Genomic DNA, 17,848 nt, shown 5'->3' with positions numbered 1-17,848 from the left:
AGCAGACCCGCAGGGAGTGGGGTGGTAGGTGGGGGCGGTTTGGTTTTATCTTTATTATTTAGCATCAGAAAATCATAAAAATATAGTGGTAATCTTGGCCCCCTGGGCTCGGTTTAGTTTTTCTGCGAAGTGGCGGATCCCCAGCTCCCACCTGGAGCTCCAGAACTCCCGGGGACCCCAGTGTCCGCCCTGTCCCCGAGGGCCTGGCACTCCCTGGCCCCGTAGCCCAGGGGCCTTCACCTTCTCTGGGCGGCGGCCACAGGTTCCGCCCGGCCCCTCCGAGGTCTGCGGCCGCAGAAGTCGGGGTCTCAGGGCGTCAGGGAGCAACCAGGCCGCGGGGAGGGAGGCCGGCGCCGGCGAAGAATTTCTTTATCGGGATTTGGGAGCCGCGAGCTTCTCCTTCGCTTCTTTAAGCGATCACGGAAAGACACCTTTCGATCTTTTGTCAGACATCTTGGCCCTTAATAGCTAAATTTATTTGGTTTAAAGCGGCCACGGGAGAAGCAGGGAGGGAAGATCTTTCGTCGGTCATTGGGTGGCCTAGATAACAGGCTTGCAGAGAGAGGGGAGAAGAAAGTAAAAAGGTTAATGGATGATGGGAGGGCTGGAGGCGCCCGGCGAGGGGCTTGGAAGGCGACCCTCCCCCGGCCGCCCCCTTATCGCGGCCCGAACTTACCCGCGGCGCAGCGAGTACATTAAGTCACGTAAACAGCGCGGAGAGGAATGCCACCGCGGTGACCTCTCCTGCGCCGCCGCCGCGAGCCCACCTCCGCGCCATGCTGGCGGCCGCCAGCGGCGCGCGGGGGTCGGCCGGGGGCTGCGCTGGGCGAGGGGCCTCAGGACCCGGCCGGGGCTGCGCCGTGCGCGGGGCCTCGATTCCACCCGCCCGGGGACCCCGGCGCAGGCTCTGCGCGGTCCTTCCCTAAGCGGCCGGCGGCGGGGAGCCGGGGCAGGGGGTGGGGGCGACCTTCAAGCTTCCGCCGCCACCACCTGACTTTTCTAAAGAGTGTTTTTAGTTTTCCGAGAATTAAAGAAAATCACCGCCAGACTGGTCGACGGCCTGCAGTGCAAGTGCGGCCACGGAGTAGGTGACAAGCCGCCCGGACTCCGCCGCTGGGCCCGGACGCTGGCAGGGGCTGGGGGCTCGGAGACGACCCCGGGTCCTTGGGTAGAAGCGTCTCCGGGACGGGAAGAATTATGGTATAAGCAAGAAGGCCTCATAAATCTGAGCTGTTAAAAATCTAAGTTAAAAATACGTTTTAAGTCAGAAATGCATTCTTTTTCTTTATGAAACATCGCCGGAGCAGCCAGTTTTGTGATAGGGTCGTAAAAATGAGCATGAGTTGGCGCGGGTGGAGGTGCGCGGGGACGCGGGCCCTTGCCCGGGTCTCGCGGCTACTCCGGAAGCGGCGCACGACTGGGTCCTCAAACACCCTTCCCGTTTGGCAGCCAAGCCCCCGCCCCCTGCCCAATTGGCTGCGGTGTTCTGGGTGGATTCGAATCGTGAATCGTGGTATGGCGCGGCCCAAATAAATCAACCCCGCGGACAGGTCGCGCCCGGGAGTCAGTCCTCTGTGAGGGTAATGGGGACCGCTCGCCCAGGAGGGGCGGCTCATTGGGTCTAAATAGACCTGAGATAAACAGTTTCGTTCAAGATTAGCAAATCCCAAAAGAGGAGACAGACGGGGTGAAAGGGTGGGGGGGGGGGGGGAAGGAGGAAAAGAAAAGAAAAGAAAATACCGACGAAGAAAACAAGAACTTTTAAGAGCTTGTCCGTGTACCTTGGACACTAGTGGGGATCTTCTTCCTAGCTCTTGGGGTTCTCCCTTGTTTGTGGTTCACCTCTTCCCTCCGAACTTCCTAGTTTGCTGGCTTTTCAGACCAGCTGGGGAGCGCCCAGGAAGCTTCACGCGCGGGCCTGGGGCTCATGGGAGTGGCTTTGAAAGCATGCTTGTCTTCCCCGGTGTGGACCCTAGAGCCAAAGATGCACTGGGGAAAAGGCACACTGGAGAGGTCAGGAAGCCTGGTTTTCTGTCTGAATCAACTGCACGAGTTAAACAGTTTTATTTTTAAATTAAGCAACATTAAAAAAAAAACAAAAAAACAAAACAAAACAAAACAAAAACAAAAAAAAACCAAAAAAAAGAAAAAAAACAGCATTCACTACCCATTCTCTCTTTTGACTGGAAAACCAGTCTGAAAAAATAAATACAATCTGTGACCATGAAAAGGAGCAATCACTTATTTTTCTCATTTGTTTTGAACATTATTTTAAAAATTAGATAGGGAATCTGGAGGGTAAAATGCCGTGTCCCTTCCCGAGCCCTTAGAGCCCGAACGTTGTCGAATCGGTCAATGTCCATCCCGCCGCTCACCTCTGTCCCAGCAGCGCCCGGGCCAGCGCGCCCTCCCGCTGCGTCTGCGGAGCTGCGGCAAAAGCAGGTCCCCGGGGGTATCGGTGTCCAGGGATATCTTGCAGACATCCTTGTACTTGCAAATACAAAGAAACACACAGGACAGGGATCAGGCTCGCGCCAGGGCTCGATCTCCTCGGGGCTCAGGGTTGGAGGCCGTTCACAGCCTGGACTCAAACTGAGCCAAAGAGTTTTATTTTTAGCAAATAAGATGATTTTTTAAAAATTGCTTTTAATAGCAAACCTGAGAAACATTATTTCAAAACGTTGAAATCAAAGGAAATCAAATGTCCACAACACATTTCCGTCACTGCTTACAAATGAGCTTCTGCAAAACCCAGTCCACTTAAACATTTGGTCGGAACTCACGAAAATAACTAAAAAGCAAGGCATTCCGAGTCCTGGCGGGGGTTGAGTGGCTGGGCGGACGCCTGGCTATCTCATCTGGAAGTCGCACATTCGATCGCACTCAGGTTAAAATTTAAAGTCCCTGGATCCTGCTCCAGTCGCCAGCCTCTCCATTCCAGAGTTTTCTACCTTCAGCCTTTTAAAAATGCGGCCACGCTGAAACTGGGAGCCGTCAAAATGACTGGGGGAGGCAAAGCAGAATGTAATAAAAGTGACTAAATTGGACGAGAACGGTTTCTGGACCTTCTTGGTAGCAATTTAAAATTCAAAAGTGTCTAGCAGCAATTTACAACGAAGAAGGAAAAAAGAAGAATTATCGCCAATTTCCTGAATTTCTCGCCCCCTCCCCCGCACTGCCAGGCCACGTCCCCACGTCCCCGCTTCCCCAGGAGCCACAAGTTCACAACTCACAGTTACGTGCAGAGGAAACAACGCTTAGCGACGAGGTCTCACCATCTCTGGAAACCATACTTTACAACGCACCTCCCCACCCCAGTTCAACTCTGCCCAGGCTCCTTTTCCCTCCCTAACCGGGAAAACACAAACGTAAAAACAAAACAAAAAACCAGATCCTAAACACTTTCTGGGAGACTGACCTTTAGAAAATCATTTACTTCGATTTACCTTGTGTGTGTGTGCGGGGGGTGGTGGGGTTTAAAAATGCATTATCGCAAAAACAACTCTTGTCCTAAAGTTTCCCTCGGCCGCCTTCTGGGGTCACGTCTGTCGGAAGAAATCCTTTCTGTGAGCGAAAGGGAGAGAGACATATATCACGGCTCCGGCAGCCGACGAGCCTGCGGCCGCGCGAGTCACTGCTGACAGATAGGCGCTGATAACCCCGCGACGTTCATTTCCAGTCCCTTTGCCCGCTAGGGACCGTATCAGTTTGTACAGAGTTGTGATAACCGTTTGGAGGGAGCGAAGAAGGGGTGTGCATATGAACGTGGGGGTGGGGAAGCAGCATTTAGCGCTGGGTTCAGGGAAGGTGACACCCCCCTCTTCGCAATGACTTATCTGCGACTTACCTGAAACTCTCCCCGGGGAAAGCTCAGAGCAAACGGGACATCAAAAGTTGGAGAGAGTCCTCGAACGCGACTGATGTGGAAACCCTCTTCCATTTTGAGCGCCCCGTAGACTACCGTTCTGTACAGGACGACCCAAGTTAAAAGTTCCCAAAGGTCAGCTGGGGAATGTCGTAGTGAGGTATCTGAAACTTCCCGGGAATTTATATATTTAAGAGCAGTAAAGCTAGGGAGCTGGGCACTGGGTTCCTACTTTTCCAGATGGTTGGAACCTGGGTCCTTGACAGCCACCAACACCTGAGCGGTGCCAGGGCATCCCAAGATAGGGTCGGAGAAAGTTTAAGGTAGGTCTCACACAACTGTAGAGCAAAAAGCTCATTTGCTGTGAAGGGGCTAGGTGGGGGTGGGGAGGCGGGGGGGCGCACAGCACGTTCCCTCCTCCTTCTGGGGGCGTGCTGACCCAGGGGCTGGAGCGCCCCTCCCGCCGTGGCGGCGAAGTGGGGCTGTGCTCTGCCAACTCCTCCCGTGCCAAGGCTCCCTCCGTCTCCCTCATGTGGGTGTGTGTGCGACTGCGGGAGCAGGAGGGTGCACCGCCACTGGATGGGTGAGGGTCGCCAGCCAGGTTAGGCGTTCTGTGGCCCTCGCCCCTCCCCCGGCGTCCCTGGGCTCAATGCCCCCGGTGGACTCGCCCCCACTCCAGGGATAGAGCTCGGGGCTCAGCCCACGCCCGCAGGCAGCGCGGCGCTCATTGTCTGCCTGGGCGGCGCGCTCCCCTCCCCCTCGCCGTCCCCTCCCCACCCTCTTTTCTCTCCTCCCCTCGATCCCTCCTCCTCCTCTTCACCTCCAGCGCCCAGCTGCTCGCGGAGCGCAGTTCCGACCCACAGCCTGGCACCCTTCGGCGAGCGCTGTTTGTTTAGGGCTCGGTGAGTCCAATCAGGAGCGCAGGCTGCAGTTTTCCGGCAGAGCAGTAAGAGGCGCCTCCTCTCTCCTTTTTATTCACCAGCAGCGCGGCACAAACCCGGGACTCGCGCTCGCCTGCTGGCGCCCTCGGCCTGTCTCCGCGCCTGGGAGCACCCTCCGCCGCGGCCGTTCTCCAAGCGCAGCACCAGCCCGAGGTTCGGCTGCTTCCTACTCGCGCGATCTCCCCGCTTCCCTCCCCTTCACCCTTACTTCTCCTGGTCCCCTTGGCCTCTGGCTCTCCGGCCCTCTCCAGGCCGCAGTCAGCTCCGAGGGTGTCTCCCTCCTCCCCTCCGGGCGGGCTGTAGCGGCTCCCAGGTTCCCGGGACACCGCGGACCAACTTCTAGTCTCTTTTCCTCTTCTCGAAGCGCTTATCTGCGCGCAGTCTTATCTCGGAGTTATCTCGGCTCAAAGGGGCGGGAGCGGGTATTCCGGCAGGCAGAGAAACTTCTTTCTTGCTATCTAGCCGGGTCTGTGTGTGGGCATTAATTTTAGTGTGGTAATCTCGGATGAGCCGAGGCTATTTGGAAGAGCAGCCTGGAGGAGGCCAGCCCGGCTGCATTTCGCCTTCCTCCGCCACTCTCTCGGAGTCTCCCTGTCATTCTTCCGGCTCTCAACTTTGGGGTCGCCTCGGCTCCGGGGCGGTCTCACGCCCCCCAACCCCTTGCGTTCCCCCCTCCTTTTCTCTGCGCTCCGCTCCACCCCACTACGTCCGATTCCGGAACGGTCTGGCCTTTCTGCTGCTAGGGATGACCGCGGGGAGGGCCGGATGGCTCGGCAGGCGTGAGCGCTCGCGCTGGTGGCAGCAGGCGCAGGCCGTGTCTAAGGTGTGGGGCGCCGCGGGGACGCCGGTGGGGTTGGCGACTCCTGCCCCTCGAGCTCCCCGCACTGCCTCTGCCGGGAAGGACATGGGCTGCTGTCCCCGCCCTGACGTCCCACTTTCCCTGGGCCGAGTTGCATTTCTCTGCGCAGTCCGGAAAGCTCCCGGAGAGCCAGTACAGGAGAACGCGGCGGTTTCGTTTTCCTGGACAGGTTGCCTGCCTTCCTTAGGCGAACCGTTTTCCCGCGGGGAACCCACACCCGGAGGCATCCGCAGAAAGGCGGGATGCGGCGATGCCGACAGGCACAGCTACTTAAATTATTTTGTGTGTCATCAGCCCGGGGGAGACACTTTAGGGCGGAAAGAAAGCCTCAGTCAGCTTCTGCAGATCACCCATGAGGTCTGGCGCGCGCACGGAGAAAGGATGCGGCCGAGAGGGTGGGCGGCTAGGGCGCGGGACCAGAGCGGTGCCTGTGAAGGAGGGCTGGTATCCCAGTCTTTCCATGGCCCTAGGGCGGCTGCGCAGGCTCCATTTGCCTCTCCCTTCCCAATCCTCACGCCCCGGGCAGAAATGGGATCTTTAAGAAGTCTCAAATGGGATCTTAGACTTCTGAAAGATCCCATTGGAGGTGGATCCCGTTTGAACTAGAAAAAGGATTGGAGGCGAGGTGGTGTGCAGCCGAAGCTCTTGGTAACCCGTCTGTGTCTCTCCTACCGTTCTCGTCTCCCCCACCCCGCCTCAGGACCTAGACGTCAGCTTGGAGCGGCGCCGGACCGTGGATGGCCTTGACTGACGGCGGCTGGTGCCTGCCGAAGCGCTTCGGGGCCGCGACTGCGGACACCGGCGACTCCGGGGCCTTTCCAGCGCGGGAGCCCTCCACGCCACCTTCCCCCATCTCTTCCTCGTCCTCCTCCTGCTCCCGGGGAGGGGAGCGGGGTCCCGGCGGCGCCAGCAACTGCGGGACGCCTCAGCTCGACGCGGAGGCAGCGGCAGGACCCCCGGCCCGCTCGCTGCTGCTCAGCTCCTACGCTTCGCATCCCTTCGGGGCTCCCCACGGACCTTCCGCGCCTGGCGTCGCCGGCCCCGGGGGCAACCTGTCGAGCTGGGAGGACCTGCTGCTGTTCACTGACCTCGACCAGGCCGCGACCGCCAGTAAGCTGCTGTGGTCCAGCCGCGGCGCCAAGCTGAGCCCCTTCGCACCTGAGCAGCCGGAGGAGATGTACCAGACCCTCGCCGCCCTCTCCAGCCAGGGTCCGGCCGCCTACGACGGCGCGCCCGGCGGCTTCGTGCACTCTGCGGCCGCTGCGGCGGCAGCCGCGGCGGCGGCCAGCTCCCCGGTCTACGTGCCCACTACCCGCGTGGGCTCCATGCTGCCCGGCCTGCCGTACCACCTGCAGGGCTCCGGCAGCGGGCCAGCCAACCACGCAGGCGGCGCGGGCGCGCACCCCGGCTGGCCCCAGGCCTCGGCCGACAGCCCCCCATATGGCGGCGGAGGCGGCGCGGCGGGCGGCGGGGCCGCCGGGCCTGGCGGCGCTGGCTCGGCCGCGGCGCACGTCTCGGCGCGCTTCCCCTACTCGCCCAGCCCGCCCATGGCCAACGGCGCCGCGCGGGAGCCGGGAGGCTACGCGGCGGCCAGCAGCGGGGGCGCGGGAGGCGTGAGCGGCGGCGGCGGCAGCCTGGCGGCCATGGGCGGCCGCGAGCACCAGTACAGCTCGCTGTCGGCGGCGCGACCGCTGAACGGGACGTACCACCATCACCACCACCACCATCCGAGCCCCTACTCGCCCTACATGGGGGCGCCGCTGACGCCCGCCTGGCCCGCCGGACCCTTCGAAACCCCGGTGCTGCACAGCCTGCAGAGCCGTGCCGGAGCCCCGCTCCCGGTGCCCCGGGGCCCTAGCGCAGGTAAGGGTCGCGCCTCGGGGTGGGAGTGCGGGTCCGAAGCGCTGAGACACATGGGGGACGTGGAGCAGCTACTCCACTCAGGCCCAGTTTTCAGGACTTTCTTGTCCGAGTGCGCGGAGGTCGGCCTGGTCCCAGGAAGGTTTGCAGGCCTGTGGCTGGGTGATCAAAGTCTGGTAGCACTGAGGCGATTCTGTTATGCCAAGTTCCTTTCCACGGAAGAGACCAAATGCACATCTGCACTTTCGTGCCTTGGAGAAGCTCTCAGGGACTTGATGATTAGTGAATGGCGCCTGCTATTGGGGAAAAAAGAGGCTGGGAGGGAACGAACAGCGCTTGAGCCCTATCGCAGACCCTACTTGGGGCGAGTGAAGGAAATTCCACGATGGGGTAAGTTTGGGAGAGTGGTAGGCACTTGATCCACCCCCAGACACGCACACATGTACATGCAGGCTCACCCAGTTGAACTCTCCAGAAAGAGTGTGTGTGTTTTCCTAGAGAAGGGTGTTTAGAAGAGGAGCACAACAGAAGGACCTAGATATCCTAGGGAAGCTAGTTGGCATCTCCCCTCCCACGAGGGAGACAAGGGAAGAAAAAAATGAGAGGACACTGGAGTGGTCAGACTTGTGACTTCATCCTGAAGGAGAGCTGGTGGATAGGCCCTTGGGCTTGGCATCAGCTGGGCCCTGGTCTGGGACTGGTGCTCGCATGGCTAGGCTGCAACCCGGGGGTCCTGGAGCTAGGGTACCTATTCCTTAAAAATTTAGCCCACCAATTTTTCAGCTTCCAATTTGACTTATACTCTAATTCCTGTGCCTGGGGGCCATTAGGGGGTGAACCGTGAAAACACTATTGTCAAAAAATACCTGGAAGTACCTCATTTTGAAAAGTGTTTTGTTGACTCTAGCAGAAGAGGGTGTTTAGGCTCCTTTTCCCAGCTGCAACGTTCTGCGTCCTTTGGTGCTTTCAGCTGGCTCTTCTTACTGTATATTTCACCTGTTTGATAATCTTTCCTCTAAGGAAACAGCACTTTTTTGTTGTTGCTGTTTGAAGGGAGATGTGGGGGAGGCCCCTTGAGTCACAGAGGTGGCAGAGCGCAGGGAGGGACATTAGTCCAAACAGTCCTGCCCAGGTCTGTGCTTCTCGTGGGAGCCTCTATGCTGCCTTTAGGGACAGCAAGTCAGTCCTTCTAGGTGTGCAGATTCTTTAGATTAAATGAGACATTCCCAGCCTTGTGTGCGAAAGACACAAGAGATACAACCTTGTGTGCTCGAAATACAAGAGGCTTGAAAGTGAAGGAACTGATTTGAACAGATTTCTGCTGCCTTGCAAGGAGGCAACAAAACATCTTGGTAACAAGTTCTTTCTCTCTCCTCTTCCAAGTTCTGTAAGACTTGATCTCAAAGTTCCCCCACCCCCCACTTTTTTTTTTTTTAAGATAGTTTCGCTCTGTCACCCAGGCTGGAGTGCAGTGGCTCACTAAAACCTTCTTCTCCTGGGTTCAAGCGATTCTTCTGCTTCAGCCTCCTGAGTAGCTGGGATTATAGGTGCGCACCACCGCACCTGGCTAATATTTGTATTTTTAGTAGGTTTTGCCATGTTGGTCAGGCTGGTTTCGAACTCTTGACCTCAGGTGATCCACCCACTTCAGCTTCCCACAGTGCTGGGATGATAGGCATTGAGCCACCACACCCAGCAAAATTACCTCTTTTTGCTTCTGCTGCAAAACTGGCCCAGGAGACCATCTTTCCCATGGGTGTGTGGAATGGGATGGGGGAACCTGTTGAGATTTGCACTATTGGTCTGGGACTTGAGAGTAGAGGGCTCTCACCCTTACTGCTGCATAGGGACCCATGCTTGCCTCCCAGGATCTGAGAGACGGGGTGGGGGTGGGGGCAGTGGTTGGGTGTGAAGTTTCTTTTGTCAGTCAGAAAGTTCTGTAGGGAATGTGCAAGGGCGTGTGAGTTGGGTGAAGGGTGGTTGCAGCTTGAGCCAGCCCCTGCAGCTCTGCTTATTTCTTGACACACCTTAGCTTGATCTCCAGGTTCCTTTCCTCCAATCTTCTAGCATTGTGTATGACTGAGAGAGAGTCTCTAGATGTTTACAGTAACTGGTCCTGTAGGAGAAATCCTTTTAGAGGCAGTATGGGGCACTTTTGGGCAAGTGAATATGTTTCTTTTTGTTTTAAATTTAGGCTATACTTTTCCTAATTTTTTCACCTTCTGGGCACACCACAGTTAGAGACATTTTCTGTAGACCCAGAAGATTTGTTATTTTTTAAAGTATGTTTTAAAAGTATGTTTAAAAACAAGGGAAGGGATTTGGGAACACCCAGCTTTTGCTTAGAGTCTTTTAGGAAAGCAGGAAGTGACTGGGACCAAGCCAGTATTGGGGCAAGGGGTGGGGAGTGAGTGACCCTAACTTTGCTTGTCCTCACAGGTATTCTGAGGCCAGCTTCCTAGCTAGATTTCCTGTTTCTTCAATTGGATTTTCTTTTCTTTCTTTTTTTTTTTAAACAAACCATTTTTGGAGGCAGACACTTTAAACACCAGGGCTAAAACCTGAGTTCTGAGCTTTATCAGCCCACAGAATTTGGAGGCATCTGGGAACCCACACTATACACCTCTCACTGACTGGGTAGATGAGGTGAGGAGTCAAACACACTTCTGCAGAAGCTTAGGTGGGTGCAGGACCCAGGAAATAAAGGGGTGTGAGGACTCCAGCAGGATCAGATCTTATAGCTTTTATAAAGACAACATTTTTTTGGAGGGAATCGGTCACTTAGAGGATTATAGTTGCCTGGTGGGTGTGGGAAAGAGGTAGGGAGGGAATGAGATGTTTTTTTTTTTTTTTTTTTTTTTTTTTTTTAACTAAAAATAAGTAAGCTTCCTAGATTGGGCTGGGTGCAGTGGCTCACGCCTGTAATCCCAGCACTTTGGGATGCTGAGGCCTGAGGTTAGAAGTTCCTGATGAACATGGTGAAACCCCACCTCTACTAAAAATACAAAAATTAGCTAGGTGTGGTGGCATTCACTTGTAATCCCAGCTGCTTGGGAGGCTGAGGCACGAGAATCACTTGAACCTGGGAGACAGAGGTTTCAGTAAGCTGAGATGTGCACCATTGCACTCCAGCGTGGGCGACAAAGGCGACAAAGCAAGACCCCTTCTCAAAAAAACACAAAACCAAAAACCTTACTAGATTGTATTTATCCAAAGCGCACTTTTAATTAAATTTTGTCCTTGGGTTTTCAGAGTTCTACCTGGGGAGCTCACACTGTCTTCTTATAGGATTCTTATTGTTCCCAGGCATAGGACTGGGTTTTCCAGGGAATGCCCCACTCCTCTATCCAGAGGGGCTCTGATAGGTAACATTTTAAAGTCAACAACAAAGACAAATACCTTGTTTAACTTCAGTGTCCTTGAAGTCCTGACCATTTTACTGATTACCGTAGTCAATAGTGGCTTTTAGGGCGAAGAAGAATAAATCTTTGTGATATGTTGTAAGCTGCAGTATCCCCATGACAACTTTGAACTTTGTAGGATGCTTGTTTCTTTAAAACTTGGTTTTTTGCATTACTGGCCAGTACTAATAGTTTCTTTGAAACTTAATATGAAATGAGAAAGGAGACATGTTTTGTAAATAGTATTGATGGAATTAAGGAGTTTTTATGCTAAAGCCATATTTAAATATCGTTACCACACAGTTGATGGTAGACACAAGCAATAAGCTGTAAAGGGATAAGAAAGAACAAAAAGGTTCTCTAGCACACACCACACACGCTTCAGATAAAACCCTGAAGTGTAGTGTTTATTTACTCTAAAATGTGATTCAGAAATGCTCTGTCAATAATGCAAAACTGGGACATGTAAACTTCTGTAATCTAAAGAACGGTAAACAATGGGAGACTTTCTTTTTTCTTGCCTATACTTGATTCCATATTTAAGCTTCTTGAGAAGTAACAAATGTTACAACATTTACTCTTAATTGAGATTTGTTTTTATTAGCAGGTTTAGGTTATTGTGAATTCTGAAAACCAACCAAAGAATAATAATTAGCAAAACAAACACATTTTAAATAGATTGCATAACTTGAAATGATCACTGGGAAGGTCTTGGTAATTTTCTTAATCAGTTAGGTATCAATCTCTTATAAAAATTTTGCAGATAGAAGCAGTTGGACCCACTTCTAAATCAGGGTATTTTAGTATGTGATTTTGTGGAATGACAATAAAACTTAAACTCTGTGCTTAATGTTAGTGCATTTTCCCCCTGAAAAGATGTGATTTTCTGATCTCTAGTTTCTAACTAACGTAGGTGCCTAAGAATAGAGCTTTTAATTTCACTTGTGTATCTTTAATTGAGAAGAAGCACATGGATGGGTGGCAGATGTAGAAAACATTTTTTTAAATTACTTGAGAGAAAGTAAATTTTATCAGCCTCTCTGTGTCCCCGGATATTTGTGGGTTACAGCGGGGCTCGGTGGTCAGTAGTCAGTGTTGCTGTGTGGCTTGCTCGGATTTGGCCACGACGTACTGTAATGATGATGGATTTCAGTCTTTAAAAGCTCGGGGACAGCTTGCGAGTAGGAGTCAGGGGACCCAAGCCGACCTCCCCACCGCTCCTCTCGGACTCTCAGATCCTCTGCTTCCAGCACTGTCTCTTTTCCGGGGTCAATACTGAGGCGCCCTGGGGGTGCAGAAGTATTGGACAGCGGGTCAGCGGATCAATAATGACGAAATCAAAACCCCTGCTCCTGGCTTTGCGGCCAAGGAGAAAAGCGCAGCCCGAAAGGGCGCGGGAAGCCGGGCACCGGGACTGGGGGCCGGGATCTCCGGGGGGCCGCGGGGAGGGAAGGGCCCGGCGCGGCCTCACCCGGCCTTTCGCCCCGCTGTCGCTGCAGACCTGCTGGAGGACCTGCCCGAGAGCCGCGAGTGCGTGAACTGCGGCTCCATCCAGACGCCGCTGTGGCGGCGGGACGGCACCGGCCACTACCTGTGCAACGCCTGCGGGCTCTACAGCAAGATGAACGGCCTCAGCCGGCCCCTCATTAAGCCACAGAAGCGCGTGGTGAGTGTGACCTACCCTGCCCCTGGCTCGCGGGCGGCTCCGGGCGCTCCCGGCCTGGCCCGCCCCTCCCTAAGTTTCCCAGCCTCGGGCGTCCCCCCCCGGGACAGGTGCGGTCGCCGCGGTCCCACCCGAGCGGGGACTCAGCGGTACCATCCCGTCCCGGCAGTTCCAACGCCCACCCACTGGCGCCCAAGTGGAGGTTATCCCGAAACTGGAGTCTGGGAAGCCAAGATAGCCTTTCCCCATATTTACACGTTGGGAATAACGTCCGTAATGACAAAAACAAAAACAAAAAAGGAAGGTGCAAAATATTACCATGTTTTAAGGAAAAAAAAAATCTACCTCTAGGTGTACTTTGCCGAAACACTTAAATAATTCTGGTAAGATAGGCAAGAAATTGGTGATGGTAACGCGGGGAGAAAAACACCTACCGAAGCCGGGCGAAGGAAGACTTTTTTCACTGTGTACGGTTTAGATTTTATCCTTGAAAACCGTGTTCACTTATGCCATTCATCCCTCAAATAGAAGATGTCATAAATCCACCCACCCTCCCGCCTCCTCACAGCCACATTCTTTTGGGTGCCTTTTACTTTGTCCTTTCCACCTTCTTGGTCACTTCTACCTCTTATCCTCAGGAATAGCCTCAAATTCCATATCGTGGATTGCACTTGAGTCTGGTGAAAATTTATTTGCTCTAACTTTTGTTGTTTCGAAATCAGAGAAATTCGTAGAACTTGAGAAAAGTGTGGTTTGTATGTTCTTAAGTTGAGCATTTTCACCGATTCGGAAACGTTTTACCATGTTGTTGTCTGTTTTTTTGTTTTATTTTGTCTTTGTTTTCTTTTTTGGCTTGTTAGTGTTTTTGTTTTTGTTTTGTTTTGTTTTGAGAGGGAGTTTCCCTCTTGTTGCCCAAGCTTGGGATGTAACGTCACCATTTCGGCGCACTGCAACCGCCGCCTCCCGTGTTCAAGCGATTCTCCTGCTTTAGCCTCCAGTGTAGTTGGGATTACAGGCATGCGCCACCACGCCTGGCTAATTTTGTGTTTTTAGTAGACGGGGTTTCTCCATGTTGGTCAGCTTGGTCTCGAACTCCCGACCTCGGGTGATCCGCCCGCCTCGGCCTCCCAAAGTACTGGGATTATGGGCAAGAACTACAGCGGGCGGCCACCATGTTTTAAAGGAAGGGAATCCTGGTTTTGGGGATTAATCTCGTATTGTCATTGTTACGTGTGCTTCTTAGCAGGAGAAGGTATTTACCGCTGTAATGGTTAGAGAAAACAAAGGAAAGCTTTCACCAACGCCACTGTAGGGCTAACATTTGTTTAGCGAAGTACTCATAATCTAATAACCCTTTAAAGCTAAATATGTTACAGTTGGATGTCAGACGTCTTAAGTATCCCAGTAATTTATTTAATTGTTATACTCTAATTAGCAGGAACAAATGCTACACATGTTGTTTGTGTTAAATAGATTAGAGTGAAATTGCATCACAATGTAAGTCTGACACCTTAAAGAGAAGCAATTAGTTTTATGGTTGGTTTTGTTTTAATGCGTTTAAAATAAAGTGGCCAAGGTTAATTTAATGAGTGTATATGCCTTAAAATCGTTACAACCTCCCACAGCTTACAATTTTCTTTAAAGGGTACCCTTTACTGCAGTGTGACGCTCTGTGGGTTTCATTTTTCTTAAATGCATCATATTAAAGAAGTAAAAGTAGTAACTGGAAAGCATCCCACAGAAGTTCATTGTTTTGATATAACAGACAACACATGAACAATGAAACTGATTTATTTTTCTAGAAAGGCACATTGAGCTAATTGAACTCTCAAAGGTAACAGTTTCTAGAGATTGGGCAAAAATTTGATGGAATAGTAGCTACTTAGGTTCCGGTTGCATTATAAATTTGATCTAGTAGCATATTTAGATAGTGCCATTTGTTTTGTGCATGTACCAGTAAAAATAACTTAGCAGGAAAAAAGAACAGTCTTTAACATTTCTGAATCAATTAGTTTTCTTTGTGCTTAGCAGGTGTCTTGGCCATAACCAAGGTCAGCAAATATGCTTTGTAAATGGGTTATAAATGATACCAATTGAAGGGCGTGTCACTATCAATTAGGTCTCCTCGTTGGGCTTCTTATTTATGGTTTTGATGGATCTGGCTTAGTTCTCAGAAACAGAATGTTGAACTCAAGTTTGTTTAGCCAGCAGTATAGAACCAATCACTGTGAATTTGAACTTGCAATACACTGCAAAATAAGAGATTTATGGTGTAACTTGAATTCCTTGTCAGTGAGGAATATGACTGAGATCACTTGTTACAAGGAACTTTTATAACCCATTCACCTTCATTTCACATGTTTATGAGGACTAGCTTCACTTATGATCTGCAGTTGACAGTCATAAAGTCCTTTGTTATAATGGCAAATTCTGATAACAAGTTTGCTTCACATTGGCTCCAAATTCCACTGGAAACTGTCATAAATGGCTTGCTTATAAAGTGAACCTTCCTGTCCCTCATTTACTGGTTTCACATTTATGAAGGGAAAGGAGTCCTTTGCTAGAACATTATTTTATTTTAACCACAAAGAAAGAAAAAAGAAAAGCCTTGATGTGTAAAATTTTGTTAATATGTTGTCGTTATTTTAGCAAAGCAGTTTCCCAAGTAGCTCTCCCGTGAGTCAAGTGTACTCATTTCAACTAAAAGTCAAGTTGATTCTTAGCACTGACTTCTTAGAAATGTTGTAGTGCTAAAAGGTTTGCCAGTGTTTCTTTGTGTCTATAACTTCTCTGTTAAAGAATGGTGTTAAAGTAATGCAATAGGATGTGAACTATAAATGTAAATTTTAATTTCATCTTTTAAATTTGCCAGCAAAGGTTTGGAAGTCTCCATACAGTAATCTGTGAATATTCAATACATACTCAATTTACATTTCTGTTCTTCATTCTTTACCATTGATTTTCTTAACTTCCCAAATTTTGTAATTTTCAACTTGGTTTGGTCCCGAATTTTTCTCTATTTTTTTTTTTTTAATATTAAAGGCTTCACGAATTTGTGTGTCATTCTTGCACAGGGGTCATGCTAATCTTCTCTGTATCCTTCCAATTTTAGTATATGTGCTGCTGAAGCAAGCATCATATACATATATATATATATATATATATATTTTTTTTTTTAACTGAAGCTATGTCACAATTTGTATAGTAATTCAAAGCATTTAAAAGGAAATTTAAGCTTGGTAACTTAAACAAGCTTTATATTTTGCCATTCTGGGTAGGAAATTATATTAGCTTAAACTCTCGTCCTTTATAATTAACATGTAGTAATCTAGAGGAAATAAATTCCCTTTAAGGATGTTATGGGCATAAAGAAAACATGGACATGGGAGTGACAGTGGCAGACAGGTTGCCTTTTACCTTTCCTGGTAATACCAATTAACCCTTTATATGAACAAAAGTTGAGAATAATACTGACAGGGCAGATGTATTGGGATCACCGCATCTGAGACAATGGCAGCATTAAGATAATGCCATAAAATTTGCTCGTATCCTTGTAACACAGATAAAACAAAAATGCAGGCAGCAGTCATAATGGCTACTATGGAATGTGTTCAAAAAAAAATTTTTTTTTTTTTAACAAAACGTTTATCCCTCTTCTGAAATCCATTTCCATTAATGTACATAGGCCCTTTCAGTTTCTGGTTTACTCTTTTAAATATGTCTGAGAAGTAGACCTAATGATCCTCAGTTTTCAGGAGAAGTGGAGATTGCCCAGAGCCATTTAGCACATTGGCAAGTGGCTTGCGATTGCATTTCATGGCTTAAATCTCAGACCTGTGACAAAAGCGCGCGGCCAACTGCTGTCCACGGTGGGGTGGGGTGGATTGTGGTGGGGGCACTCGCTTGTTAATGTCTGGTTGTGTTGTTGCTTCTGGTGTTTTTCAAATATAAAACTATTTGTCCAACTTTTAGGAAATCTTTTAATTCCCCTAAAAAAGGCGCCAGCAGTAACTGGGAAACTATCTAAGTTGGAGAAGAAACTATGGGTAAAACGCTCCTTGCTATGCTCTGGTAAAAGCTGTGCATGAAGTCCCTTCCAGGTATTCTTGAATCCATGGAGACAAGCTAGCTGGAGGAGCAAATCCAATTTGTAGGGTCCAGCACACTATGCAAACATCAAGTTTCTTGGTTCGGAAAAGTCAACCTAAATACACTGCAATTGTTTTTTCTCAAGGACCATTTCATTTATAATAAAACAGATACATGCTTGTTGATGACAGGGACAGAATACCTTAATATATGTATGTAGCATATATATATATATACACGTGACTTAGATTTTTACACATGTTCTTGTACTGCTTCTAGCCTTCATCACGGCGGCTTGGATTGTCCTGTGCCAACTGTCACACCACCACTACCACCTTATGGCGCAGAAATGCCGAGGGGGAACCCGTGTGCAATGCTTGTGGACTCTACATGAAACTCCATGGGGTATGCCATGTATTCTGCTTACTTGCATATACATTTAGTATCTGGCTTGGATGTGATTTCAGTTAAAAAAAAAAATCAGCAAATGAAAGATATGCAAGTGAAAAATTTGAATGCATGTAATTTATTACCGAATATGTTTAACGTATTCAGTGCACATACTAAGTACATTTTATTGAACTGAAGGTGCTATTAATTGTAATATGAGCTCTTATCTTATGCACCAGTAGGAAACAAAAAATGCCACCAATTGAACTATGGCAGATGTTCCTTTAAGATACATTCAAATTTTAGAAATGTGAAAAATGGCTGAGCGAGGTGGCTCACACCTATAATCCCAGCACTTTGGGTGGCCGAGACGGGTAAATCATGAGGTCAAGAGATTGACACCATCCTGGTCAACATGGTGAAACCCCGTCTCTACTAAAAATACAAAAATTAGCTGGGCATGGTGGCGTACACCTGTAGTCCCCGCTACTCGGGAGGCTGAGGCAGGAGAATTGCTTGAACCCAGGAGGTGGAGGTTGCGGTGAGCCGAGATTGTGCCATTGCACTCCAGCCTGGGTAACGAGAGCGAAACTCCGTCTCAAAAAAAAAGAAATATGAAAATGTGCAATTTAGAATTGGTAATATCTTAGTAACCATTTTTAAAACTCTACAGGTAAGGAAATCAATAAAAATGCACAAACACCAGTCTATATCTTGTAAAAGTTTTGAATGTAATCAGACAATTGTGGAAAGGAGTAATACATTTAATAGTTATAGTTG

The 17,848-nt window shown here is 50.1% G+C and overlaps 1 protein-coding gene, 1 long non-coding RNA gene and 1 other non-coding gene across 10 annotated transcripts in view; 1 reads left to right on the top strand and 2 right to left on the bottom strand.

The window, feature by feature from the left end:
• The window catches only part of LOC104650839 (uncharacterized), an 8,160-nt gene extending 2,686 nt beyond the window's left edge, over nucleotides 1-5,474 (bottom strand). The window contains exons 1-3 of one of the 8 annotated variants that reach the window (XR_012513153.1): nucleotides 4,686-5,474; nucleotides 3,848-3,965; nucleotides 1-3,564 (exon numbers count right to left, since the gene is read on the bottom strand). The exon at nucleotides 1-3,564 is cut by the window's left edge and continues 2,686 nt beyond it. This is a non-coding gene — a long non-coding RNA (uncharacterized LOC104650839). Of the gene's footprint in view, nucleotides 3,565-3,847; nucleotides 4,214-4,685 lie in introns of those variants that run through there. The other 7 variants (XR_012513157.1, XR_012513158.1, XR_005577808.2 and 4 more) reach the window with 7 other exon arrangements.
• Nucleotides 4,692-17,848, top strand: part of GATA6 (GATA binding protein 6) — a 34,682-nt gene continuing 21,525 nt past the window's right edge. The window contains exons 1-4 of the mRNA XM_039463736.1: nucleotides 4,692-4,959; nucleotides 6,366-7,528; nucleotides 12,426-12,592; nucleotides 16,958-17,083. Coding sequence (XP_039319670.1) covers nucleotides 6,403-7,528; nucleotides 12,426-12,592; nucleotides 16,958-17,083 — 1,419 coding nt within the window. The 5' untranslated portion in view covers nucleotides 4,692-4,959; nucleotides 6,366-6,402. The remainder of the gene's footprint in view (nucleotides 4,960-6,365; nucleotides 7,529-12,425; nucleotides 12,593-16,957; nucleotides 17,084-17,848) is intronic.
• LOC120361692 (U6 spliceosomal RNA) lies at nucleotides 15,619-15,721 on the bottom strand. The gene has a single exon (XR_005577833.1). It is a non-coding gene; the product is annotated as a U6 spliceosomal RNA (small nuclear RNA).

The sequence above is a fragment of the Saimiri boliviensis genome, chromosome 13 (assembly GCF_048565385.1).
Source record: "Saimiri boliviensis isolate mSaiBol1 chromosome 13, mSaiBol1.pri, whole genome shotgun sequence".
In the NCBI taxonomy this organism is placed as follows: domain Eukaryota; kingdom Metazoa; phylum Chordata; class Mammalia; order Primates; family Cebidae; genus Saimiri; species Saimiri boliviensis.
Note: the sequence above shows the minus strand (reverse complement) of the source record. Positions and strands in the feature narration are given on the sequence as shown.